At 55.8% G+C, this 27,970-nt stretch overlaps 1 protein-coding gene and 1 long non-coding RNA gene across 4 annotated transcripts; one reads left to right on the top strand and one right to left on the bottom strand.

Moving 5' to 3' along the window:
* Positions 1-1,848: 1,848 nt before the first annotated feature.
* Positions 1,849-17,902, bottom strand: LOC121486852. Of its 3 annotated transcripts, none has more exons than XR_005986750.1 (6): positions 17,765-17,902; positions 16,944-17,160; positions 14,893-15,009; positions 11,116-11,884; positions 9,544-9,689; positions 1,849-8,857 (listed from the first exon to the last, which is right to left on the bottom strand). It is a non-coding gene; the product is annotated as an uncharacterized LOC121486852 (long non-coding RNA). The 3 variants fall into 3 exon arrangements; XR_005986751.1 differs by having other exon boundaries at positions 1,849-9,222; positions 11,643-11,884; XR_005986749.1 differs by having other exon boundaries at positions 11,643-11,884.
* On the top strand, positions 17,536-23,925 carry PPIF (peptidylprolyl isomerase F). Its single transcript, XM_041748209.1, has 6 exons — positions 17,536-17,812; positions 18,808-18,838; positions 19,259-19,347; positions 21,061-21,157; positions 21,615-21,690; positions 22,860-23,925. Exons 1-6 carry the CDS (start codon positions 17,636-17,638, stop codon positions 22,993-22,995), a joined length of 606 nt encoding a protein of 201 aa, XP_041604143.1. The 5' UTR covers positions 17,536-17,635; the 3' UTR covers positions 22,996-23,925.
* Positions 23,926-27,970: the final 4,045 nt, after the last annotated feature.

Here is a 27,970-nt window from a genome sequence, read left to right as displayed (position 1 = left end):
CAGCCTCCCCTCCTGGGTGGTTTGGGGCACTCCCATAAGAACCACGTGGGAGGTGTCACCCAACCTCCCCCATGTAACAGAGACCAGGCCCCGAGGAGGCAGGGGAGTAGCTCCAGACCAACACACCTCTGATTTCTCCGCTAGTACCACAGAGGCCGGGGGACGGGGGGAGCTCATGGGGAGTACCCGCCCCTCAGAATATCACGCAGTGAGGCAGGGAGGCACACCAACCCCAGCCGGCTCCCCCCCCACCTCACCCCCGCCGTGGGCCTTGGCAGGTGAGGCGTGCAGTGGCCTGGGGCAGAGCTCTCAGGGAAGTCCCAGATGTGTGTCACCTTGTCGTCACCGACCCCGCCCCGTGGATTTCCCCATGGGCGCATCCTCTCCTTGGTATCCGGTCTGGCCCCCTGCTTCAGGCGAAGACTGGCCTCTCTCAGGAAATTCCTCTGAGATGTTTTATACGGAGTCCCACGAACCGCGTATCTTGGAAGGACCATGGTCGCGCTCCGTTTAGGCTCCTTCCTTGACCCGCTCCCGTGCCCGTGCACCAATGCTTCCAGAACAAGGAAAGTTAGGTGTACTTTTTCCAATGTTTTAACACACCATACGAGTGCACTATCAAAGTATAAGGACCGCCCACGTCCTCAGCACAGAGTTTGATGAATTTTACACATATCACCGCCCCCGAAAACAAGACATGGAGCATTTCCAGAACTCCAGGGAACTACCTCCTTCCCAACAACCTACCCCTGGAAATCACCACTCCTCTTGCCTTCTCTGACCATAGATTCGTTTTCTTGCTCTTGTACTTTCTATAGACGGAATCATACAGTGTACAGTCTGGGGTTTTTTTGCTCAAGGTACTGTCTGTGAGATTCACCCACGTGGTTGTATCCACCAGCGATCGGTCCCTTATTTCTTGCTAAATGCCATCCCGTTGTATGGATGGACCACAACGTGTGTGTCTAGTTTACTGTGAATGGGCCTTTGGGTTATTTCCAGTCCGGAGCTCTTAGGAACAGTCCCGGAAAGTGTTTGCACAGACTCACATACTCATTTCTCCTGGAGACGTACCGAGGGCTGGGATTTCTGGATCACGGGTAAGCATATCTTTTAGCTTTAAGCAGATCACTACCAAATGGTTTCCTAAAGTGACTGTACTAATTTACACTCCCACTCACAACCTATGAACGTTCCAGCCGTGCTGCATCCTCTCCAACACTTTTTGATTCTCATTGTTCTCCCAGTTGCATAAGGGTACCCCCCTGGGGCTTCAGTTGGCTTTGGCCTGTTGACTAATGATGTTTTGTGCTTCTCCATACACTTACGGGTTATTTGGATGCCTTTTTGTGAAATGCTTATTTAAGTCTCTTGACCAGTATTTACTGGGCTGTCTACCTTTCTGTGTTGATTTACGGAGTTCCTTTACTCCTATACATCTATACAGATTTTTGTATCGTGAATACCTTCTCCCAGTTTATGGCTTCATTTTTATTTCATTTTTATTTTATTTTTTAAAATATTTTATATATTTATTCATGACAGAGCAAGTGAGAGAGAGAGGCAGAGACACAGGCAGAGGCAGAAGCAGGCCCCACGCAGGGAGCCCAACGTGGGACTTCATCCCAGGTCTCCAGGATCACACCCCAGGCTGAACGTGGCACTAAACCCCTGCGCCACTGGGGCTGCCCTTATTTCGTTTTTAAATACTTTTTTTAAAGTAGGCTCCATGCTGGGTTTGGAGCCCAACGCAGGGCTTGAGCTCACAACAGTGAGTCAGCCGTTCATCAGTTTGCCCACCCACCATCCATCCTCTGCCACCATCCACACATTCATCCCTCCATCTACTCATTGACCCATCAGATATTTATTGTCATCACCACAAGCTGAGTGACAACAGGCAGCAAGACATGGAGATGGCAGCAGAGTTAACTGAGATGAACGAGACCCCCAAGGAGTGCATGATCCAGTGGGGAGAATATAACATGCACAGAATCCTTGACAGATTCCTATCTAGCCTCGTGTTGTCCTGAAATCAGTAGCTTTCATTCCTTATTCTCCGAAACTTCCATTCATTTGTCCTTGTTCTGTGGCACTCTTTCCAATGCTTGTAGATAGCCCAGTTCCCATAGCTCTGAGCTACAAATCGCAGAGGGGATTCTCGCTCCCCTTATTTTAGATACTTTATTGATGTGCCCTGAGATGGTCGGCAGCCCTGGCCCACCACTGGATCAAACCCTCTGGTGACTAGCCTGTACTCAGAGAAGTGGCCCCCAGTTGGAGGTGGGTGCACAGTCCACCCCCAGGGGTGCCTGGCCAGCAGCGGTTGCTTGAAGACCGGCCCTGTGGGACCAGCTGATGGCTTAATCTGGCAGTGGGCTCAGGCCACAAGAGTCTGGTGGAGCTGGCTGAGAGTGAAATAGGGGTGGGGGGGTGAGTAGGACACAAGCTGTCATGCAGAGTGGTGGCCTCCTTCCTAGCTGGAGGCAGACTCTATTCTCTACCTGTCTCAGGTCAAGCTGGGACCAGGGGCTTAAGGTGAGGCCTGGGACCCCAGTGCAGAGGGAAGAGAATCTGCACCCCTCCCGGGGTTCCCTCATCTAGCCTCTAGCCACCAGCTTAGCAAATGCACCTCAGTGCCCCAGCCTGGATCTCTTCCAGCCTCCCTCCTCTGACCCCTTCCTAGGGGCAGTGGTTCAAAACCAACAAACACAATGAAGAGCCTGCCGGCCTTGGCCCTGACCAGCCAGGCCCCACTCACTCCTCTGTGATCTGACCGCCCAGAATCCCCGGCCGGCCTGGCTGCTGTCCTGCCTGCACAGCACCTGCCCTGTTGAGGACACTGGCCCTTTGTTGGAGGAGGCGACTTGTGGGGACTGCCCTGAGGAGGGGCTCAGTTTTGTGGGCCAGGCTGGCGCCAGGCAGGACCAGGATGCTCAGCAAACAAGGCCTTCTACACAGCAGCCTGCAGGGTGGGGGCAGGACTGGGCCTTGGGGTGTAACCACAGTGCCTGCCGGGCCTGGAGCTTTGAGGGGGGGGAGGGATGGGAGGGTGGACAGGCCCTCGGGCCCTGGCCTCAGGACCCGCACCTTGTACACAGTCATAGGACTTCTCCTCTCCCTCTCCCCACCTCTCTGCTCCAACTTGGCCCCTCACAGTGACCCTGCCAGGTCTTCCTCAGGGGACCACCTCCACACCTACCAGGGGTGAAGGGACCACCTCTGGTCCCTCAACAGGCAGAGAGAGCTCAAGAGTGACCCTTCTGCTTCCCCAGAAGCTTAGGCGTGATAGAGACCCCCTGACATGACATCAGCCCCCCATTGTGGGCTTTATGGCCATGCTGAGAAGCAGGGCTGAGCCGGAAAGATCATTTCTACCCTTTCTCTACCCTCCGAAATGTCTGTTGGAGGGCTGCAAATATGCTCTGGCTCGGCACTCCCCCTGCCACTGCCGTCACTTCTGGGACCCCGCTCAGCCTCTTGGCACCCCGGTTTCTTCATCTGGAAAAGGAAGCTAATGATCTCTGGAGCTAATCAGCTCCTCCTCGTGGAAAGGATGGCTGAAAGAACGCGAGCGACTTAATGCTAACTAGGGTTCACAGATACGAAGATATTAGCGTGTGTTCCACTTGGAATGAATCATATGCTTGAGCGTAAGCTTCCTGAGAGCAGGGACCAGGTCAGCCCTGCTCTCCAGTGTAGGCCCAAGTGCAGCCCAGAGCCTGATGCAGGGTGGGTGCTCCACAGAGGTGCGCTACATGAATAGGTGGGTGGGGATAAATGGCCTGGGACAGTCGGGTAGAGGGAGGAATCCAGGATGACACGAGTTTGCAGCGGGTGGTCCTGGGTGGATGGCAGTGCTGTCGTCTTACCTCTGGGAGAAGAAGTTGGAGGGCAGAGATATCATGAGTCCCCACTGGGCCATGTTGTCTGAAGACTCTATCCACCCACAAGGTTCAACGCCCAAGCAGGGCTCCCGGCGGCCCGGCGGGTGTTGTGGTTAAGTCCAGCTGCATCACAAACCACCTGAAGCCCGTGGCAGGAGACCGTAGCAGTCGTTCGTCACTATCCCCCATGGTGGCTCTGAGGGCCGACTGGACTGGGCTGGGCCGTTCTCACGCGACGCTCGCAGCCCGTTCAGGGGCCTCCTCGTGTGCGTGTCTGGCAGGTGAGAAGCTCAGGAGGGGAGGTCAGCTGGACTGCCTTCAGGCGGCCTCTCTGTGGCCCGGGCTTCCTACAGCTGGGGGTCTGAGCAAGGATCAGGCAGAGGCCGTGCTGCCTCTCTGGCCTGGCCCAGGAAGACACGCACTGACTTCCGCGGCCGTCTAGCAGTAGAAGTGAGTGTCCCGGGCCAGTCAAACGAAGAGGACAGCCTCCACCTCTTGATGTCGGGGGAGTGGGGGGGGCGGATGGGCAGATACTGTGGACCTATTATAAAACTGCCACAGCAGGGACTCACTGGCCGCTCGGCCCCCTCAGCCTCGAGGATGAGTCCTGGGTCTGATGGGTGCATGTTAGAAGCTCGGTGGGGGGACAAGGGGGCTGGCCAAAGAGCTCTGCATCTGTGGTGTGCAGTTGAAGCTTAATAGCAGCTTCTCGGTGAAGAAGTGACCGCTCGACGAAGAAGAGAAGCAGGGAGAGTGACCCAGGGCCTGGGCAGGCCCATCCGACCTTGCACCCAGCTGTCACATTCGCACCACAGCTGCTCCCCCAGCCTCTGCGTCCTAACACTGCGGAGCCATTCAGGCTACCAGGGTGGACAGCTGCCTCCCTCTTCCCAGAACTTGGCCCTGTCCCCAGCCCCTCAACCTGCCATCAGAAACCCTGCTATGGAAGACCATCACTAGCAGGGGGAGGCTCGATCACAAGACCCTATCACAGATTGGTCAGGACCTCCTGCCATAGAACTTCTCAGATGCCCGCTGATGGTTTAGACTCTCATCCAGACATGTTCAGCCTCGTGCCAAGGCCCCCCTGCCCCAGACAGCCCCTTCTGAGCCCAGAGCAGTTCTGGCACTGGGTGGGAGGCAGACAGAGAAGAGACAGGGCAAAAGATAAATCCCTGGGAAGTCCACTCAAAAGGGCTGGGGAGAGGGGGTGCAGTGGCGGTGCCCGGGTAGCTCGGTCGTTTAAGCGTCAGCCTTTGGCTCAGGTCATGATCCCAGGGTCCTGGGATGGAGCCCCGGGTCTGGGTCCCTGCTCAGCAGGAAGCCTGCTTCTCCCCCTCCCTCTGCCATTCCCCTCACTTGGACTCTCTGACACTCTCTGTCAAATAAATAAATAAAATCTTTAAAAAAAAATCTAAAAAAAAGAAAAAGATTAAAAAAAAAATCTAAAAATACCCCCCACCAGACCGGTGGAGGAGAGGAGTGGTCGGGAGGACAGCAGGACACCTGAGGACAGCCTGGCACCAGAGAGAGCAACCTTTGATGAGGCTGTGCTGAAGGACACTGGTCAGTGGCTGCAGGGACGGCCTGAGGAGCAGCCACTGTGTGGAGCTAAGAGAAGCCACTGGGGAGACGAGTATGGGTGGGGTGAGGAGGGCAGTGAGCTGAGAGGTGAGCAGAGGCGAGCACGCCGAGGTGTTTGCTGCTAACCTCACTGCCACCTTAGAGCCTGCCCACAAGCCTTGCAGCCTAGAAACCTTGAACTTTCAAGGGCAGTGTCCCGGGAAGCCTCTCTAGTTGACACAATCACAACCCAGAACATTCCAGGCTGTGTGGGCGTTTCTCCAGAACTGGCACCAACAGAGGTCAAATTCTCTCTGGGATCCTCTAGTCACAGCCCAGATCCTCAGGACAGAGAGGCGTGCAAGGTCTCCACGCCCACCCACTGTGCCCCTCATCATTTGATGGGGTCCTGGGTGCTGTGAGAGGTTCCAGATTAAAAGAAGTCCTCTGTTTGTACCAGCGAGTGTCCGCAGGTGCCACACACAAGAGGGGCAGAGAAGTGAGCTGGTGCCCGTCCCTGAGCAAAGGGCCAAGTTAACAGTCCTGGAAACAAGGGTAGTGATAGTAACTGCTCGTTGAGCACTCAGTGTGCCAGGCACGGGGCCACGATAGCCGTGCGGTGGGCAGCGGGGGTCTGCGGGCAGGCTACCGTAGGCTACAGGAATAGAACTCAAGCCTATGAATCGGGGTCCCAGCTGGAGTCTGAATGGGATCCGGCACCTGTGTCTGGGAACTGGCCTGGCCTACCAGAGGCCTTGCTGGAGGCTGAGGAGTCTCCTGGGTGACGTCTGGGACCAGCCTGGTCCAGAAACACATCTCTGTCATCAGAGGGAAGGACAGTCCTGAACTCGTGCTGGTGTCTGTCAACAGACCTGGTCCCCGAGTTCTGCCTCCACCAGGCTCATGACGGCGTCTTACGGAGTTTGAGAAGCTGCTGGTTCAACAGGAGGGGAAAGAGAGCAATTTCTCAAAAAACCTTTGTGAGATATTGAGGCCCAAGCGGCCGGGCCATGGGGCCCCGTTAAGGGTTGAATTGTGTCCTTCCCAAATTCACAGGTCGAGTCTTCACCTGCAGGATCTCAGAAGGTGACCTTTCTTGGAGATATGATTGTTGCTGCTGCAGTTAAGATGAGGTCATTAGGGCAGACTGTAGTCCACTAGGACTGGCGTCCTTATAAAAATAGGAATTTGGGGCACACATAGGCATGGTGGGGGAAGACAGTGTGAAGACACAGGGTGAAGATGCCATCTGTAAGGTGAGGAGAGGGGCCTGGAACAAACTCCACCCTTGTAGCCCTCAGAAGGAACCAACCCCACTAACATCCCGATTCTTCTGGCCTCCAGAACAAGAGGAAGCTGTGGAAGCCCTTCACTGTATGGTAGGTGCTTTGCTATGGCTCACTGATGGGGGCAGAGCAGGGATGACCCCCATCAGGAACAGGTGAACGTGGGGGTGCATGTGATGCTTCCCTGGGGTGGGGGCAGGAGAGCCGTGCAGAATCTGAATACCCGGTCAGCAGAATCAGAGATCTCATTAGTACTGAGGCCCCCCCTCGTGGGGCCACCCTGGTGAGGTCTGGGCAGACATCGTACCATAAGAGTGCAGCAAGGCCATGGCCTTCCGGGAGGGAGGAGCCCGACCTGTGTGCAGGAACCCTGGCTGGGTGTTAGTGGGGCACCTCTAGGAAGGAGACACCAAGACAGGATCGGATGTGAAAGAAACGTATGAAGGAAAATGCCTATGAATGGAAACGCGGTGGCGGACGGGGAAGGACGGGAGAGCTGTCAGACTGGTGTTCAAGCCTGACCTTGAGGGAAGGACAGAGGGAAGGAAGGAAGCAGGGAGGAAGAGGGAGAGAGAGGCGGGGGAGGTCTGGTTGGATGGAATCCTCTTGCACAGCCCTTGGGGGCGTCCTCTGCACAGAATCAGCCATCAGAGCAGTCCGCGTCCCCCAGGATGGGGGCAGCCTTGGCACCCCTGCCACACTCCGTCAGTGGCTGTGAGCTTGGCTCGGGGTGGGGAACGTGAGGATGGATTTCAGAGTGTGGCAGCCTGGGCTCGCCCTCCCCTTGCCCCCGACCCCTGCCATGCCTCATGGGCACAGATGCGAGCCCTGCATACTCGGCCACCGCGCTGGGTGGCCAGGAAGGAGGCTGGAGCTGCTGTAGAGAACCAGGAAGACACCCTGGGCTCGGGGGGCTAAATGGCAGGCCAGCACGCAAGGCCGATGGTGTAAGGTGACGCCCCAGACCCTCCATGGACAGTTCTACTCCTTTTTTTCAATACTGTGTCTTTTTAAAAGAATATATTATTATTATTTTTCTAGGAATCTCTATGCCCAATGTGAGGGTCAAACTCACAACCCCGGGATCAAGGGATCAACACGCTCTACCAACGGAGCCCACCAGCCAGGCGCCCCTTTTTGTGGATATTTCTCCCGTAGCTTCCAGCGAGCTTGAACATTCTTTATTTTCCCTGTGGCTGCCGGCCACTTAGAGGTTGCACCTTGTGACCGGCCTCCCTGTGTCCTTTCTGTGCTTCCTACTGAGGAGTTACCATTTTTCTCGTTGATTTTCACCAAACAACTGTTGTATCACGGGTATTTCCCCTGGTTGTTTGGAAGCCTCTGAATCATGTAAGGGGTCTGAATTCTAACCCGTAAACCCAAGTGTGCAGGAAACACAACTAAATTTACTTTCTGTAACAGAACCTAATTTCTTTTTCAGGTTCCTGTTTGGGCCAAACGGTGGAAACTGTCTGAGTCATCTGGGGAAGGCCCCCCCACCCCGACCCTTTCTCCCAGCATGGCCTCCAAGGCCTTGGGGTTACAGAGTGCCAAGGTAGCGGCACTGGGCATCTGTCGGCACCATCCTTGCCGATCTGCTGGTGTCTACTGTCCTTGTCTCCTCTGTCTCCTGTCCCTGCCCTGCCATGATCTCTCAGTCTTCAGGCTTACTGGGTCACTCTTTGCCCTCTTCCCCCCCACCCCCACCCCGTAGAAATCAGCCTATGGCTCCCTAGGCTACACCACAGCTGGGGGAGAGCGGGGGACCCATTTGGCTTAGACACACCCATCCCTGACCTACCAGGGAAATCCCTGACTTCTTTCTTGGGTTCAGCTCAGAAACACATCCCAGGATGCCCCCCACTTCCGGTTCCTTCAAGCTCACCTGCAGGTTCTCACGTCCCCGCACAGGTCTGCCTTACTTGCCTTCCCCCCTCCCCATAACCTCCTTCCTCCAACCCCAAGTCCCATGTGGGTTAGGACTGCGTGAACGTTGAGTCTGGGCAGGGAGACTGGCTGGGCGGTCATGCACCTTTTCCAGACTAACTGGCTGTGTCCTGAGGGTTTCTGGAAACCTCAATGCCAAGCATTGAGTTCTTCATTGTTATTTCTGAAGGCAACCTGTCCCAAAGCATGGAGAGAAAGGGCAGTGAGAAACACCTGGGAAAGAGAGAACAAAGTCACTCCGCCCCAGGTGCACCCATGATGTCTTCTGTTTAAAACTGTTAAATAAAATGGAGCAATAGACTTGTTAAAAGGCTCAGACGTTTAAAATACGCGTAGCCACCCAATAGCTTCGTGTTTTCCTTTGTTCCCTTCAATTTACTTCTATGCTTCAAAAAATTTTGCACATTTTGAAACCAGTAACCACAGACCCGTATCCTCTTCTGGTTGTTACGAGTTCGTGCATAGTTCACTCCTCAATAGGCCAATAAATGAATACAAGGTTGTGCCCTGCTCTTGCTACTCTCCCAAACTGCCTCCACCTAAGGGGACCAAATCACAGCCTCAGAACTGGACGGAGCCTCATGGGTCCCCTGGTCCCATCACCCACCCCAAGTAGGGATCCCCTCTACGGCATCTCTCCAGCCCTGGGGAACTGACTCCTTCAAAGCACCCTTACGCGGTACCACTGACCGATAGAAAGCTTTCTTGTCTAAATAAGCCCAGATCTGGCTCCTGCTTCAGGCCTGGAGAACCCCACGGTGTGGCTGCCCAGGACAGTCCTCATCACCCTGGAGATGGTGCCGTGCCCACCACCCCCTCCCTTTCCTAGTGAACAGCCTTGCTAGAGCTGCTCTACATACCCTGGCTTCCCAGCGCCCCCGGCTTCCCTTCCAGGCCGCGTCTTCTGCTGAATTTGCTGGGCTTGTCCTCGTGCCCCTGAGGCTTACACGGTGATCCCCTGACACGTCTGCACTAGCCCAGCACCTGGGCCTGTGATACTGAAAGCCTGGGAGTCAAAAAAAAAAAAAAAAAGCCTGGGAGTCGATCAATTATCCCAGCCTTGGCTCATCTTTGTTATATAAACTGACACCTCTCCCAGCCTGCCCCGCACCTGCTGACCTTTTGTACTAAAATTCAGCGACAGCAGAGGGTAGAGCAGCCGAGTTCTGGGATCAGGCTAGAGCCAGGCCAAATATAGCTCAGCCACTTATTTAACCCGAGGGAAGGCCCGTGTAACCACGGATAGCTTACATAACCTCTGTCAGCTTTGGGGACCTCATTTATAAAGAGCAGTTAACGCTGGTACCTGTTCTTGAGGGCCTCGGGAGGATTAAGAAGTAATGTAAAGTCCTACCACGCGCAGGTTAGTAAGGATGCTGTAAACGAGAGCTGTGCTTATTGTCGTCAAGCACCTAAGACTGTAGCGCTTATTTTAATTGGAGGAAAAGGAAAACACTCCTCGTCCGTGATGGGCAATCTCGATTAGAAGGCAGGCAATGAAAAAAAAAAGAAAGAAAGAAAAAGAAGGCAGGCAATGTCGATTCACAGGGGACTCGTTCTAATGGAGTAGCGAGCGGTGTTAATATTAGTAAGGAGGGACGGAGGATCAAGCCAATGGATTCAAGAAACTTACCCAGGTCAATAGGAGAAGCAGACCAAATAAGGAAAAGGAGACTGCAGAATGGCAGGCTTTCTGCCTCCTGCAACCACGGGGCAGAGAGCCCAGAGTTCAGACGGGGTCTGGCCAAGCAGCGTTTTAGTCTTGGCAAAGGCTCAAGTCCCACTCCTAGGGAGCCTGGCAGCGGGGCTTCTCCTTAGCATAATGATGCCACTCAGTAGATGGTAAACAAAGGTGGGAGTGAAGCACACCCAAAGGCCAACACGGGCTGCACCTGAGAACCCATTGGGTCCTGCCCCCTAGCTCCTTTTCCCGTTGACTCTAGGCAGGAGCTATGTGATGAATAAGCTCGGTGCAGGTTGCTCCCTTGTACTAGTGGAAACTATCCCTGCAGGGTTGGAAGGCGATGGTAGTTTCTCTAGGGCAAGGAGGCCTGGCTGGGGCCGGGGACAGTGCAAGCTTTGGAGCCAGCCCGACCTAGGTTCAAATCCAGCTCGGTCATGTGGGATCCGTGTGGCCTGGGGCAAATCACAGGCTCTCCCTTGGCCTTGGAGCTGGCATCCAACACACAGGGACCACAGCCTGTCCTTTGCAAAATTACCCCAAGGACTAGATGGGACTGTGGCTCTAGGTCACTAGGCGCAGTGCCAGGCTAGCTGGAAAAAAGGCCGCCTAGAGAGAACGACCCCTGGACTAATCCATCTGAGAGTTGCTGCTTGGAGCCCACCAACTCTTGAAGGAAGACGCACAGCCCAGCAGAACTGGGAAACATTTCAGACTCCACATTGCTGTGGCTTCAGACAAAATCGCTTACCCTCTCTGGGTCCCCATTCCTCCGTTTGTAAGATAAGATAACTTTTACTGTGCAGGGTCCTCCTAAGGACTGGGGCGATGACTGGCAAGTGCTTAATGCAGAGCCCGGCATGGAGTCACATAGTGAGGCATCATCCCTTCCCAGAGGCCACGGAGATGCCCCGGCCCTGCTCAGGCCCACAGTCCTGAGGACTTCCTCCCAGCTCCTCTCTCACAGCCTAAATTACATGCACCCTCAGAGGAATGAGATAAAAATAGCCAGCCCACTGCACGTCTTCACCAAGACAGGGCAGCTCTGTCTCCCGGGGCCAGTTCTTTCCATCTGTGCCCCTGAGGTCTTTGCCAAGAGCAACTGATGACACAAGCCCGCTGAGACAGGAGGTCAATGAGTGGCTGTGTGTGGAGCAATGGGGTCAGAGCCGGCCTTTTTAGGACCCTGGCTGGAGGTGTATGAATTATCTGTTGCTGCCTAGAAAGCAACCCCAATACTGAGGAGGGGCTTAAAAGAACAAAAATTTATTTTCTCACTTTCTGGGGGGTAGATTCCAGGTGTGGTTTAGTTGCATGCTTCTGGCCCTACATCTCACAATGGGGTTGCAATAGGGCCATTGACTGGAAGGACAGTCACCCCAAGGCTCCACTGGATCTGTTGGATCTGCTTCCAAGTCCCTTCACATGGCTGTTGGCAGGCTGCACAAGATCCACATCCAGATCCCTCACGTAGTTGCTAGCCAGCCTTGGTGGCTCACCACGGGGCCTCCAGAGGCTGCCTGAGTGTCACAGTGTGGTAGCCGGGGAAGAGAGAGAGAAAAAGCCCAAGTCAGAAACCACAGATGCTTTGTACCCTAGTCTTGGAAGTGACATATTCTGTTCCCTGGGAGGGAGTCATTAGGTCCAGCTCACATCCAAGGTGATGCCTCCACAGGGGCGGGCATGGGGAAAAAGGTGGAAAGAAGAAAAAAAAAATTGTAGCATTTTTTTGAGAGTGGAAAGAACCCAAGCCCAGTGAGCCCAGCTCAAATGCTGCCTGTTCTGTGTAGCCCTGGGCTGCCTGCCACCCCGCAACTTAAGAGTCCCAGCCTCTAGAGTCTTCCATCCACTGAGCTAACAGACCAATCCAGCCCAGCCAGCCTCACGGGCTGTTCCGTGGATCAAAAGATCCAGTGGCTATGGATACACTCAAGGAAGCTCCTAAACACGGAATGCCAGTCTTGGGCAGATGGTAGTAAAACAAAAACAAAAACAAAAACAAACAAAAAACAAAAAACAACACTCCTTGGGGCACCTGGGTGGCTCAGTCAGTTAAGCAGCTGACCCTTGATTTCGGTTCAGGTCCTGATCTCAGGGTCCTGGGAGGGAGCCCTGCACCAGGCTCAGCCCTTAGTGCAGAGCCTGCTCCAGATTCTCTTTTCCTCTCCCTCTGTCCCTCTCCCATGAACGCTGGCTCTCCCTCCCTCTCTCTCTAATACATAAATAAATAAAATCTTAAAAAAAAAACAACCCCACTCATAAACCGGCCACAGGCACACCTTAGGGCGCATATCCACAGGGCCCAGTATCATTCCCTCAAGACCACCCTTTCCACCCTGCCTGTGAGTCCTCGGCTGGCTGGGCTAGGTGGGGTGCATGCATCCATCCACCGAGGAGGCCCCCGTGTGTTTCCAAAGCCCTTCACCAAGTCCTGCCCCTTAACATGGACCCTTCTGTGACAGTAGCAGCCCCTCTTTACAGATGAAGACACTGAGGTCCCAAGAAGCCAGAGATGACCTCCCTGAGCTCATTCCCTACACGTGCTTTGGTCCGAGGGTTTCCTCCCGGGTCAGGCCAGGCGGACCCCTCTCATAAAGCAGCCCCGCCCCAGCCCCTGCCCAGCACAGCACGTTACTTCAGGCGTGTGCGACATGTACCACCGTCCAAGAGCATCTTCCTTCTCCTTTGTTTTTTTTTTTAAAAATTGTTGTACCCTCTTTTCCCTGTGAAAACATGCGTTTACTTTTCTGTCCAATGCCCCCCCGTGTCTCTAAGCCCTAGAGGAGTGGCTGGCAGGTGCACAGCAGGGTGCAAAGCAAAGCTGTGGAGTGAATGCGTGAAGTGGGTGGGGGGGCAGGTTTCCAGTAGACTTCTGCTGTCTCAAAACCCACACTTGGAGGCCCCGGGGCTGGCGGACAGCCGCCCCTTCCCCCGAGCCTGCCTCCGCGGGGCTGCCCAACTTCTCCCTTTGGGGGCAGCTTCTCAGGAATGCCTCCTCAGCCCCCAGGGCCACCCAGCTCACACGGCCTGCAGATGTATTCAGCAAGTGAGCTCCCACCCTCCTTGCTCCGTGACCCGCAGGGGAGCTGGGGCTGGGTCGGCTCCCAGGGGCCCACAGCACCCACACACGCCCCCCCGCGAGCCCGGCTCTGGAGAGGGGAGTCTCCCCAGCCCTTCTTCTTGGGCCTCCCTCTGGTCACTGTCTACCCCCCCACAACCACCAGCACCCAGGCCTGGAGGGAAACCTCCCTGCCCCCCCCCCCACTTCCCATCATGCTCTGCTACAGCGTGCTGGGGAACTGAGTGGCCCAGTGGTTCCCGGAAGCCCAGAGAGGCTGCTGGCTTCCAGCTGCTCCCTGGAGGCTGGGAATGCCTGGGGGAGGACCCAGAGTGCAGCCCTCCCCGTGGCCTGCTGGCAGGGTTCGACTTTCTTCCTGAGCTCTCAGCCAAGGCCTCCTCTCCCAGGCTCCTCGTCAGCCCCCATGACAGGTACCATCCTGGACCCCAGGCCCACCAGTGGAACCAAGAGACATGAAGGCCCAGACCTCCTTCTACCTACAGCACACTGTGCAGTGACTGATACTGGCAATGATCGCTCATGGAGACCCCCCCCCCCTTACCCACATCAGGGCCAATTCCCTCCCAGCCCCTCCTGGAAGGGTCTCCAGGGGCACCGTAATTGCATCCCTCACGACAGCCACAATATGCACCCCTGCCACGCACCCCGGCTGCTTGGGAGAGGCCTACTCAGTGGCACCCAAAACAGCCAGTCCCAGACTCCGTCCTATATCCCCAGGGCAAAGCTCAGGCCCAACACGTAACAGGTTCTCTGAAAACATGTCTGCTGAGCGAGGCGAGTCTTGCAGAAAGGGTCCTGGCAACGGTGAAGAGAGGGCTTCGTCCCCAGTCCTGGTACTTCCAGGCTGTGTGACCACGGGCAAGTCCCTGTCCCTCTCTGGGCTTCAGTTCTCTCATCCGGATAGCGGAGATCAGAACTTGTAAATTACTGGCCCAGAGGTACCATCTGCGTTGTGGATATGGTGTTTGTGGCTCGTTCAGTGTTTAATTTTATTTTAAAATTCCCAATGTTTAAAAATTGGGAGATTCCCATAAAACCTGAGGTTTTCAGCTTTTATTGAAAAAGGAGAAGATCTTGGCTTTACTGGGTCCCTAGTCTCACACACACAGTTGGCTGGCCGGGGCAGCAGCGGCCCCTTTACCTGGGGTGTGGACACAGCGCAGTGTCCCCTCACTCCCTAGACCTCGCCCAGTATGCTTCACTTGTGTGTGTCATGGCCCGGCCCCCACAGGCATCCGAATTTGTCACCCCTGAATGTCAGCATCACCTGTTCTTTGGCTCTATGACACCTAAAGGAATCCTACGGGATCCCCAGGTGACAAAAACCATTAACACCCTGGATGAGAAGCCACTTCAGCTGAGTGGAGAGAAACTGCTGTTTCTGAGGATGACACAGAGTCTATAAATAGCCTCGGAGCCAGGTGAGTACGGACACCTGCCCAGTCTCACCTGGGCCGGGAGTCCTCAAGGGCGGGGCATGCTTCCGTTCATGGCTCAGCCCAGGGATTGTCCCTCTTCCTGATGCCGCTGAGGACAGTACAGGTAGGGATGACTTCACAGCTCAGCCTGTGGAGAAGGTGGAACTTTTCTCTGGCTTGGGCAGGAAGCAGTGATGACATTTGATTTTCCAAACAGGGTAGGAGTAACATGAGTGAATGAGGCCAGTTCCCAGTCTGGGGTCCTGGGGATGGGGCCACTGCACCATCAGTGGCTCCTCTGGGCTACCCAACAACGTTAGACCTCAGCCCGGCCTCCAGGACCCCCCTGTGATTGCCCCCTACTCACATCCCAGCCTTTCAGCTTATGGTCAATATTGCATCACAGCCCTTCCTTGAAGGTAGCCCAGGCTGGCTCTGGCTCACTCCCCCTCTGGAAGCTCCTCTCCATATTTGAGTCTCTGCCCCTCAAATGTGGTTGTCTCCAGGCTGATCCCCCAGGCAGAAGCCACCTGCTCTGTCCCTTGAGTTCCACAGTCTTCTCTGGCTAACTCCTCAGCTTCTCTCCTACTGCTTGTCCCTCTTACCCCCGCCACCCCATTTACCAGCCCCATGATGGCAGCAAGAAGGGTCTAGTCTATGCAAGGACTCAGATAGAGTCCTCCCCGTTCCAACACTCCAGCCCTGGGCAATTCACCCTCCCATCTCTTAAGGCTTTCCTTCCCCATCTATGAAACGGAACTGCCTCCCAAGCTATGGTGGGAAGCAGACAAAAAAAGGGCTGGGCAGGGGCTCTGAGAATGAAAAGGGTTGAGTGAACGATGGCAGCTCTTCCCTGGGTTAGGGCTGCTCATGCTTCCCTGGGGTGGGGGATAAATGGAGGCCCTCCAGGAGTAGGCTTTGGAGGACAACGGGGTAGCACTAATCCACCAGCATAGCTACAGGCTGTGTGAGCTGAGGACCTGGAATGGACACTGGGGTGAGTCCTCTCTTTGTCTTTCAAATCTATAGTATGTAGTGATACAGCAGGGATCTGGGAGATTGCTGAGGGCCTGGATGGGGCATGGAACAAGTCGGCTCCCCACTCAGGCCTGTCCTACTTTAGGGCACGATAGTCATGAGAAAGGAGGAGCCATTCCCCAGGACAGAGTGAGGCTCCATCCTGGGCTGGAACCTGGGAAGCCTCCGGGCTCCAGGATGCAGCTGGAGCATCACTGAGTGACCAGGGTCCTCTTGGATCAGGATTAGGGAAAGGGACTGTAACTTCTAGAAAAGCGCCAAGCCAAAACTCTCATGAGCCTAGAACCTCATTAATTTCCTTGGGCCAGTATTTTGCCATCTGACTCCTTCCCAGGAGCTGACTCAGGTCCCAGCTCAAGCCCACCTGACTCCAAGGTCCAGCCTCCACCCTATTCTTGGGCCCCTTGGACCTCGGAGCCCCAGCAGCTGAGACCCACTGCTGTCTGAGCCCTAAAGCTGAAGTAAAGATGGTCTAGACCCTGTCCATTGCTGATGCACGGTAACTAACAGTTGACACACTCTTCTCTCTCTTGTTCATTTTACCCTTGAAACACACCTGGAAACAGCAGGGTCAGGATTACCATTATATCCTTATTCTCCAGAGGGGAAACTGAGTCTTAGAGAGGTCTGAGAAGACTGGCACAGGCTGGCAGGGGAAGATCCAGGTTGCTCCTGGCCCTGGGCCATGCCTTCCTCAGTATGGGTCCTTGTTTCCCATTTGGAGAGTTCGGGTTCGCCGAGATGCTCTTCTGGGGCCCCTATTATTTACTCACTGTGGGCCTCCCACAGCTACCAGGTTTCTATGAAGCCCCCCTCAACCTGTGGGATAAATCCTCTTCACCATGGTCCTCAGTTCCCCTTCTCTTCCTGCCTTGCCTTTTCACTTTTCCTTGCATTCCCTATGGAATGGCCCCTGTGCTGTTACCTGCAGGTGTGTTCTTGGGGTGACAGGGGTGGGAGGGAAGCCAGCAGCTGCCAGCTGACCCAGTTGCTGGGGACCAGGCCTGTCTGTCTATGGGATTGGGGAAGGGGCATCAGACTCACCCCTGGTGGAGGGCTGGGGCCTGGCCAGAGCCTGCTGGGACCTGCTGAGTTCCAGCGATGTGGGAAGAGGATGTGGTGTCTAGAGGCATCCGGGGACAGGGCCAGACTAGGACTGGAGGCCTGTGGTTGCCAGGGGAGGCGTCACTCTAATCCCCCTCTCATCTCCTCCAACTTTGTCTCTCACTCACGTCTCTCTTGGTCTCTCTGTCTGCAGGGCCTAAGGGGGGAGAGGAGGCCTATATGGAGGGCTCAAATGTAGATTTTTGTTATATTTAAATAAAAACATATGGCTGCTCATATTTTGGAGCTGACCGCGTTTTAGCACAGTTTCCCGCTTTCTTTTTTTTTTTATTTTAGTGTGTCGGGGCCCTTGCAGAGTGGAACCGGCCCCCTTTTGCCAGGTCGCGCGTGTCCCCGCTGTCCCCGGTCTTGAGGGGCGCCCCAGCCGCCGGGCTGCGCTGCCCGCCGGGGCCGCCAGGGGTCGCCCGCGGCCAGGCCCGGGCGGGGGCGGGGCCTCGGGGCGGGGGCGGGGCCTCGGGGCCGGCCCGGCCCTTAAAGCGGCGGCGCGCGGCGGGGCTGCGTCTGCCTCGTGGTCGCGCGTGCCCGCGGCCTCCGCGCCCTCCCTCCGCGCCCTCCCTCCGCGCCCTCCGCTCCCGCCGCCCGCCCGCCCGCCGACCCCGACCGCGGCCGCGATGCTGGCGCTCCGCCGCGGCCCCCGCCTGCTCGGCCTGCTCCGGGGCCCGCCGCGCCTCCCCGCCGCCCGGGCCTGCAGCGGCGGCGCCCGCGACCCGCCGTCTTCCTCGGGGAACCCGCTCGTGTACCTGGACGTGGGCGCCGACGGCCTGCCCCTCGGCCGCGTGGTGCTGGAGGTGAGCCCGCCCGCCCCGGGCCGCGCCGCCCGCCCCCGGCGACCCCGCCCCCGCCCCGGCCGCGGAGGCCTAGGCGGAGGCCTCGGGGTCTCGGGGCCTCGGGGTCTCGGCACCGCGGGGCGGGGCGGGGCGGGGCGGGCGAGCTCAAGGGCAGGCCGGGCAGGTCGCCGGCGGGGAGGGCCCGGCCTGCAGGCGGGCGGCGGGGCCGGGGACGTCACCCCGACACAGGCTGGGGGCGGGGGCTCGGGGTGCCCCGCGGGCGGGCGCTCACGTGGCGGCCCCGGCGGAACCCGGAGCCCGCCCCGCCCCCTCGGTGGGACCCGCCCGCCTGCGGGCACCGGGGAGGGGGGAGGCGAGGGCCGCCCCCGAGGCCCCCTGCCCTTCACCCCAGCGCCCCCTCCGGCTCCCGACTCGCAAGGCAGGACCCAGAACGGAGGGCGGGAAGCGCAGGTGTGGCCCTCAAGGAGCTCCCTTTGGAACCGAGCCGCCTCCGTCGGGCTCAGCGTCCTCTTGGGGAGGATGGAGACCACCCTCCTTGCTCCCGTCTATTTGAGCGGTTCCCGCCTGGGTGCTGGAAGCTGCGAGGCAACAGCCGGGCCTACCCCCCCACACTCCCCTGCCTGTCTCTAAGCCTGTTTCGCTTCAAGGCCTGGGGGCGCTTGGACTGGCTCCTGGGGGGCCAGAGCCCCCACCCCCTCCCTGTGTGCTGGGGGCCCAGCTGCAGAGCTGCACCAGTTCCATCCCCTGGGAGCAGGCCCCCTGGGAGCAGGCCCCCTGGGAGCAGGCCGGGGTGGCACTGTCCTCTCTAGCCATAGATAAGGAACCTGCGGCTGCCTCCTCCCAGCCTGGGTGCAGGAAATGACCGGCCAGAGGAAGGCTGGGAGCACCGCCCATGGAAGGGGCTCTTGGGCCACTGGGATTGGGTGGTGAGGAGGTTCCTCGGTCACCTGCTTCCGGACTGACCACCTATTCGTGTCCCTGGTCTCTCCCCACAGCTGAAGGCCGATGTCGTCCCAAAGACGGCAGGTAAGACGGGGTTTGGGGCCCTTCTGAGTCTGGTCTAGATGGAAGAGAGGGGCCAGGTGGGGAGGATGGTGAGAGGAGTCGGGCACAGAGACCCAGCACCAGGTGGCCTTCCAGAGAAGGTGAAGCTCGGCCGCTGGGTACCCGGGCAGCTCTCTGCGCCCCTCTGCCCTGCAGTCCAAAACAGCCTCACAACCGGTAGAAACACCTGTAAATTTCCATGGGGACATCTTACTCCATGCCGGGAGCATGTGCTTGGACACCAGGACACTGAGCTTTGAGAACATGACTTGCCCCGGGTCGCCCAGCCAGAGCAGGCCCCGGGGAGCCGGAGTGGGGGTGGGAGGGGGAAGGGGTGCTGGCTGGAAGGAGGTGCGCCCCTCAGCCTGGCCCTGCTGACTGGCCTCTTCCTTCAACCCTCAGAGAACTTCAGAGCCCTGTGTACCGGGGAGAAGGGCTTCGGCTACAAAGGTTCTAGCTTCCACAGAGTGATTCCGTCCTTCATGTGCCAGGTACTGCGGCCCTGTCTGCCTCGGTGCCTCCTCTGTGAAGTGGGGGGTGATGATGGCGGGGACGACCTTGTACGGTGGTTGTGAGACCACCTGGGTGCGAGGAGATGCCGGATGGACGGGGCGGGTGACTGTCTGGGCCTGTCTTCTCGCCCAGAGTCGGTGGAGCTCGTGTGGGCGGCCGTAGCTTCCCTGCCCTGGCAGTTGAGTGACAGGATGGCCTGGCTGGCGGGGCTCTGGGGGGCGAGTGGACACGGAGGCCCCGATGTGCATGGGGATGGGTCCGGGGGGGGGTGGACCGTCAGGCTTTGGAGGACCACGTCCCCCGTGTGTCCCACTGAGTGCTTGGCGTGCTTGGAGTGGGAGAGGGGGAGGAGGAGGGAGGGAGAGAGACAGCCCTGACAAGAACACACAGGTCTGGACCCAGAACTTCGACACCAGGGCCTCTTTCTCAGTTACGTGAATGTTCTTCAGTCACCTGTGCTGCATGTTTTACAAAAACACCAGTATCGCTGAGTCAGAAGTTTTGGGATAGAAGTGGACAGCGAGAACTTCCCGGGGGTCAGGACCCTGTTGACAGGGCTTGGTGTCTTGAGGCCAGCAGACGGTAGAGGCAGGGCATGAGTGTCATGACCTCTGTGAGACCCGCCAGCCCGGAATGTTCTCTCCCCCATTCCCTCCACTCAGACCTAGGGCCGCCCTCATATTGTGAGGGGTGGTGGGCTGGGGCTGGGCCTGGGCCTGCTGACGGGGCAAATGAGGTGAACGCAGGGGCAGGAGGGGAGGCTGTGGCAACGTGGACAGGTCTGGCCAAGCCTGTGCCTCTCTGCTGCCCCCAGCTCTGCCCAAGGGGCTGTCCTGAGCCAGGTTAGGGTCTTCCTCTGAATAGCAGCAGGCGGGCTGGGGCGCTTCCCAGGCTGGCAGGCTCCCTGGGGCATGAACTGGTCCCAGGAGGCCCAGGGCAGGGTTTTGAATCAGGCACACCTGGGGACAGCCTGCTGGCGTTTAGGTCTGGCTGGTCAGGTCACTCCTCTCACCCAAGGAGCACAGCTCAGGAACACAGCCATGAGGCCTTGGCCAGGGGCTGGGGCTGGGGTGCCTCTGGCCACAGCTCCCTGTGAAGCCTCAGGCTGGAGTGAGGAAGGATCCCAGGCCTGGGCAGGTGGGGGGGTAGAGTGGGGGCGGGGATGGCAGGGGATATGCCATCCTGGGTCTGCAAGGCATAGGGAGGCCACCTGGCTGGTGAGGGAGGAGATGCCGGGCAGGCAGTGGGGCTCAGCCTAGGGAACTGGCTCTCTGGCAGCTGCCGCTCCCCCCACAGAGCAGCCTCGGGAACAGGGACCCCTGGTCACCTCCCTGTCTCTCCTCCAAGAGTTGCGGGTAGAAAATTCTAGGTCACTACCTACGAATCTTCTCAGAATGGCCATTAGATCTTTTAAGAATCATTTAAAAACTTGCCTGGATAAAAAAAAAAGTGAATTGTTTGGAAGGTAGGGAAGTTATTCATGGCCGAAAATATTTAAGCTTTTATTTTTTCTTATTTCTTTGTTTTTTAATTAGTCCGTACATCCCTGGATGTTTTTTGACCCCCTGGCGTGCAGGGCTGCCGGCTGGGCGGGCCCTGGGTGGGTTGGGGGGCTCCCGCCCAGCGCCGGGGCAGCACTCCCGCAGCCAGCTCGGGGTGGCGGCTGCTCAGGAGGTGCTCTGTGCTCGCAGGCGGGCGACTTCACCAACCACAATGGCACCGGGGGAAAGTCCATCTATGGAAGCCGCTTTCCTGATGAGAACTTCACGCTGAAGCACGTGGGGCCAGGTGAGCGGGCCTGCGGTTCCCCGGTCCGGACGCCCTGAGCTCTGGGCCGGCGTTTGCAGCCTGATGACTGATTTCCCAGAACCCGGTGATGCCCCTTCCCTCCTTCTATCCTCCTGGTCGGGGTGTTCTCCTGGAGCTTTTTCATGCCAAAATAGAAATAAGCCTTCCTTGGAGAAGCTGCTAGAGAATGCCTTTGAGCAAAAGCCAGTGTCGGGTCACATTTAAGACCCAAGGTGCAGTACACAGAAGCGTGGAGGTCGGGGTGCACAAGTCCCGTTCCAGCCTCCACCGTGGAGCACAGGGGACGGGCCCTGGGGAGCTGTCAAGCGCTGGGCCCTGCTTGTCCTCGCCAGACTCCAGGACCTCAGACCCAGCCGTCCCTGCCGCGGCGTGAATGATTTCCCAGGTGGGAGGCACCTCCTGGAACATCGAGGCTCACTCCTGCTTGTTTTTGCAGGTGTCTTGTCCATGGCAAATGCAGGCCCCAACACCAACGGCTCCCAGTTCTTCATCTGCACCGTGAAGACGGACTGGTGAGTCCCCACACCTGGCTCCAGGCCCTCTGGGAAGGAGGAGGATGCAGCTGGAGGAGGGTTGATGTGCTTCCAGGGGAAGGTGGTGTGAGACCGGACCATGCTCTGGGACAGAGGCCCTTACCTGGGCTGTGTGTCCGTCCGTATGGGAGAAGGACGAAGTGCATAAAAAGACTGAGGGAGGATTCGGGTCGTTCTTAGAACCGTGTCTCTACTGCTGCGCGTGCACATGCACACACGCGCGGGCTTTTACCAAATACATCTGGGACAGGCTGCAGAGCTTCTCAGGCCTCAGGGTGGCCTGTGGTGAAAGCCTGTTTGCTTGCTTTAACATGTTGTTCTGGCCTTGAGCTTGGAGCACACCTCTGGCCCACACGCCTGTGGATTTTAGGGATGTCTTCCCTGGCACATTTCCTGTTACCTCGTAAGTTTATCTGTCCAAAGTCCCCTGTGTCCTAACCCTGAGGCACATGGGGTTGAGGGGACAATAGTTGACCAAGAGATAAGACTTAATAAAGTCCATTTCTTAGGACTCCAGGGAGACCTGAGTGGTAGATGGATACTAGCTGTCGCTGACCCCAAGCCAGGAGGGACACGGGTGTCAGGGCAGGTCGTTGCTGGCTCTGGCCTGCTCTGGGCTCCTTCTGTGGAACCCCTGATAGATCCTGTGGTTCTGCCCTTGGCTGGATCCAGAGTTGGCCTTGCTGGCACCAGACTAGGCTGCTTTTGGGTTCTTGGAACTCTCTCAGATTGGAACTTGTGATCTTGGCTCTCACCTTGCCACGCGTGACCACGAAGACGGTTCCATTTACACGCACCTCTTGTTTCTTGAGAGTAGCTTGATACCCTGTGATCTCCGTGTGCAGAACAAGAATAATTCACTTTTCATAGATGAGGTTACCAGGATCCGGGTTAAGCGGCCCGGGGCAGGGTCACACAGCATGTGAGACAGAATGTGCCCTGGAAGGGAGGGATCCCCTGGTGCATTTTTGGGGAGCTCAGCAAGGCTTGATGCCGGAGCTTTGGGGGTGGGTCCAGATTTTCAGTGTGGGTCCCTGTCAGAGTTGCTAAATAGTTAGCTAAATTGATGAATAGTTCCATGACCGAGGGACCATGATGACGTTGGCGGACACTGCACTACTCTTATTCGTACTTGACTCACCTCCCAGGTTGGATGGCAAGCATGTTGTGTTTGGCCACGTCAAAGAGGGCATGGACGTCGTGAAGAAAATAGAATCTTTCGGTTCCCGGAGTGGGAAGACGTCCAAGAAGATCATTATCACAGACTGTGGCCAACTGAGCTAACCTGCCCCGGCCAGGGCGCTAGGCTGGTCACAGCTGTGCTGGTGTTGACTCACCTGGACAGCTGCCTCGGGCCCCAACAAAGGTGCCCCGTCAAGTCGCCTGTGCTCGTTCTACCATCAGTGTGTCTTTGAGGAAGGCCTCTCTAGGATGTCACATCTCCACAGGGCCCAGCACACTGCCTCCCATGTCCACCCTTCCTCACACCCCATTTTAAGACACTGGTCGTGAACACGATGTCACCGCTCCTCATCAGGCCTTCTCCGTGACCCCCCAGCCCAAGTTCACCTGTGCCTCTCATCAGGCTTTCTCTGTGACCCCCCAGCCCAAGTATACCTGTGCCTTGGACGTTGGAAGCAGCGATGGCTTAGCTTCAGGGACAGGTTCCTGCCTTTTCCTTGGCCGGGGCCAGGAAAGCCAGCCGCTGTAAACAGGCCATTATAGCTGTTCAGTGGTACCTTCGAATCAGAATAATTTAATGCACGAGGTTGCCCCGAGATGAAGCTGTGACATTAACTACCCTGTGCCGTCGTATGACCTCAGTTGGCGGCAGAAGCCATGGGAACCCAGAGCTTGGCCTTCGGAACATTATCAGGGCTTTTGTGAAGGGTCCTCGGCCCTGGCGTTTTCTCCCGGCCTCTGTGAATCCCACTGGTTTGCTGCTGTGGTTTTTGAGGAGAGTCTGTGGGTGGGGGGGAGGAGGGGAGAAGCAGACAAACCTGGCAATAAACCCACTGCAAGCTGTGCCTAGTTGGTGAAGTGGTGAAGAATGGAAATGGCCCGCACATGCCGGGGGCTCTGGAGGAAAGTAATTGTGTATTTTCGGAAGGGCTTTGATTTATCTGTGTTTAATGTACTGATTATGTATATAATTCACTTTTGGGACATTTGTGTTCACTTGAAATGTGAAAATAAATCCTATTTTCTATAGAAGACTGTGTGGTATCTGGTGGTCTTAGGAAGCAGTGTTTATAACTCCAGGATTTGGAGCCAACTTTTATTTATTTATTTTTAAGATTTTATTTATTTATTCGCCAGAGACACACAGAGAAAGAGAGAGGGACACAGGGAGAGGGAGAAGCAGGTTCCCCCTAGGGAACCTGATGCGGGACTCGATCCCGAGTCTCCAGGATCACGCTCTGGGCTAAAGGTGGCGCTAAACCGCTGAGCCACCCAGGCTGCCCTGGAGCCAACTTTTACTGGCGTTACCACACATGGGTCCAGGGCTCTGCTGAGGGTTTTTACCCGGGTGATCTCACGTAATCAGCCAACCAAGGATGTACTGTTGTCATCCTCATAGACGAGATGGGCTCAGACAAAGGATCTTAGAACCCACAGCCTGTCAGTGAGCACTGGCTCCCCACCCCATCCCCCAAATCACAGCTCCCCGTCCTAGTGACCCCGAGTCTGTTTTGGGAGCTGGCTCACAGAGTGGGGAGAGGCAGATGCGATCCATGTAAAGGGCACAGCGTGGGGCCTGGCTCATCATTTTAATATACACTCCGGAGTCCTAGGGCTGATGACATCTCCCATGTGTCAGAGTCTTAGACAAACATCTGTGATCATCTCCAGATAGGTGTGGACTTGACTCTCCTAGATTTGCCACTCACATTGGGGATTCTAGATGATTCTGAGTCAACAGGGAAGGCAGATTGGAGTGGGAGAGCGGGATTCAGAACTGAAATGGCCAGAGATGGCACAGTTTGCATAATAGAATAATCACATTCTTTTTTTTTTTAATAATCACATTCTATTCACAATACGAATGGAATTATTTCACTTGGGATTCCCAGAGTCTAATGATGTGTGCTGCCTGTCATTCTGAGGTCACAGTGGCCACAGTTGGGACATTTGGAGGCTTTCTATGATGTCAGTCTCCAGAGTTTAGCTGCATGGGCGGGGAGCTCAGCTAGCTTAACAGTTTTCTTAAGAAAGTCTTAAGAGATGATGCCTGGGTGCCTCAGCGGTTGAGCGTCTGTGCTTGGCTCAGGGCGTGATCCTGGAGTCCTGGGATCGAATCCCACATCAGGCTCCCTATAGGGGAGCCCACCACACTCCTATAGGGAGCCTGCTTTTCCCTCTGCCTGTGTCTCTGCCTCTCTCTCTCTGTCTCTCATGAATAAATAAAATCTTAAAAATTCTTAAGAGCCGTAGGGGTTCTCAGAACAAGGGGGAGACAAGGGACATGGGCCCCCAACCCCTATTTTCAATCAGATACCCTCTTTTTTCTTGTTGGGGCTCTATAAGGGGTCTCATGTGAAGAATGGGATCTTGAGCCCAACGGTAATCATGATAATGGTGATAATAATTGGTGATTACTCATCCAGTCCAGTGTTTTACAGATGGGTGAACTAAGGCCCCGAGTCGGGTCACGATGCCCCAGGTGACCCTGTGAGTCAGTTGGCAGAGCAGAGGCTAGAACTCGGATGCATCGATCCAGAGGGCTCCCGGTCAGGGGCCTCTCCCAGTGCACGGGCCCCTTGGTCCTCAGACCCCCACATCCAGAACTCTTGTGATTGCTGAAGTCAAAGCCACAGAAAGTCTCTAGAGCTTTCTCCTGACCTCTGAGGACTCTCGGGAAGCAGCGGTGCTGTTAACAAGTGTGAGGGGCAGTCCCTTGAGTTGGGACCTGCTGGCCCGTGGTGATTTCTGGCAAGTCTCAGGGTCTCAGCGCCTGGGGGGTTTGCATTGACTTCACAGAGCCATTCTCCTTCCGTGAGAGGGTGTGTGTGTGTGTGTGTGTGTGTGTGTGTGTGTGTGTGTGTGTCCCTCTATCCAGAGGAGTGTGGTGGGAGGCAGGAGACAGGAATGCAAGAATTGTCTAAAAACAGGGTTTCCTGAAGATGAGGCCACTCGCTCCACTGGCCAGCTCCCTTCTAAGCACCCAGCTCAAGGGCCTGGGCCTGATCTTACTGGATAAAGCGGGAGCCTGAGACGCAGATAAGAGGGTAACTTGCTGGCACGTGGCACCTGGTGCCTGAATGAAGACGTGAGTCATCCACGTGCTCTCAGATGTAGTCATGTGACACATGGAAGCACAATGTGTTTAAATGTCTGGAATATCATTTTCCTGAGACAACACATGATAAACTTTTCAAAATGACTTCACTGAGTATGACGTGCATATAACAAAAGTCATGCAGTTTAAGTGTACCCCTCGGTCACTTCTGATAAATTCACACACCAAGTGAAGTTATACAATATTCCCATCTCTCCAGAAAGCCACCCCCATGTGCCTTCCCAGGCCACCACCACTGCATCCTGTCACTGTAGATGACTCTTGCCTGTTCTAGGACTTGGTATATGTGGAGTCATGCAAGATTTGCTTGCTGTGCCTGACTTCTTTCATGGAGCATGTGTGAGAACAGAGGAGAATTTAACCCCCTTCTGGGCTCTAGCATGTTGCTCCATGAAAAGGAATGTCTGTAAATGTTTCCCAGGTCCGATGAGGCCGGAAGCAATGCTTCTAGGAATACTGGGGTGCCGGCAAAGCATGCAGAGTCCTGGGCCATACCTGAGACCTATTGGATATAAAACTCTGTGGGGAGGATCTAGGAATCTGAATTTTAAAATAGTAATTCTGAAGGTTGAGAATTTGAGCATAGGCCTGCAGGAGCGAGGGGACAAGACTCAAAAGGAAACCACTAGACCACTAGTGTCATTGGTTACTTCTGGAATGCTTTTTGGTGGAAGCTCTGGGAATCTGGAGCAAGCCATCTACCTATAAAGAGCTCTTGGATGGTGACGGGGAGTGGCCATTTCAGTCCAAGCTTTGTGGGCTGTTGCTCTTGCACAGCGCTGGCGAATGTGGCTTCCCAATGCCTCAGCTTGGGGGGAGGTGCCTTTGAGGGGAGGACCTCTGGGTGGTGGCCTCAGCTTTTCCTTCATCATCAGGAGGAGGTCTGGCTTGAGTGGGTCCAGACTGGACAGCATTTCTCAGTGAGGGGTTTCTGGGAGCCAGAAGTCAGCGGGTGTCCAGGGCCACGGGAACAGAGTGGAGAGAGTCCTGAGGCTACTGAGCCTCTCAGAGCAGTCTCAGCCTTAAGAGGCTTTCCAGAATCGTGGTGGTACAATTATTATTATTATTATTTTTAAAGATTTTATTTATTTATTCATGAGAGACACAGAGAGAGAGAGAGAGAGGCAGAGACAGAGGCAGAGGGAGAAGCAGGCTCCATGCAGGGAGCCCGACATGGGACTCAATCCAGGGTCTCCAGAATCACGCCCTGGGCTGAAGGTGGCACTAAACCGCTGAGCCACCCAGGCTGCTCTATTATTATTTTTATTAACATTATGGTGGTTAATTTTATATGTCAACTTGACTGGGCCATGGGGTGCCCACACATTTGGTCAAGCATTATTCTGGGTGTGCCTGTGAGGATGTTTCTGGAGGAGATTAACATTTCCAGTTGGTAGCCTGATTAAAGCAGATTGCCGTCCTAGGTGTGGATGGGCCTTATTCAACTGGTTAAAGACCAGGATAGAACCAAAGGTTCTGCCTAACTGTGCTGGAACATTAACCTTCTGCCTCCCAACTGAAACATCTGCTCTTCAGGCGCCTGGGTGGTTCAGTCGGTGATGCATCTGTCTTGGGATCAGGTCATGATCCTAGAGCCCTGGGACTGAGCCCCGCATCGAGCTCCCAGCTTGGCAGTGAGTTTGCTTCTCCAGCTTCCTGTCCTGTGAGCTTTCTCAATTTCTCTCAAACAAACAAACAAACAAATAAATAAATAAATAAAATCTAGAAAGAAAGAAAGAAAGAAAAGAGAGAAAGAAAGAAAAGAGAAAAGAAAGAAAGAAAAGAAAAATGGAGTTTTTCTTTTCCTGGTTTTCAGCCTTTGGACCTGGCATGGAACTATACCATCATCTTTCCTGGGTCCCCAGCTTGCCAACTGCAGACCTTGGAACTCCTCGGCCCCCATAATTGGGTGAGCCAATTCCTTATAATAAATTTTGTTCTATATTTATATAGATAAAC

Source organism: Vulpes lagopus, chromosome 3 (genome assembly GCF_018345385.1).
Source record: "Vulpes lagopus strain Blue_001 chromosome 3, ASM1834538v1, whole genome shotgun sequence".
NCBI lineage: Eukaryota > Metazoa > Chordata > Mammalia > Carnivora > Canidae > Vulpes > Vulpes lagopus.
This window is presented reverse-complemented; position numbering and strand designations above follow the sequence as displayed.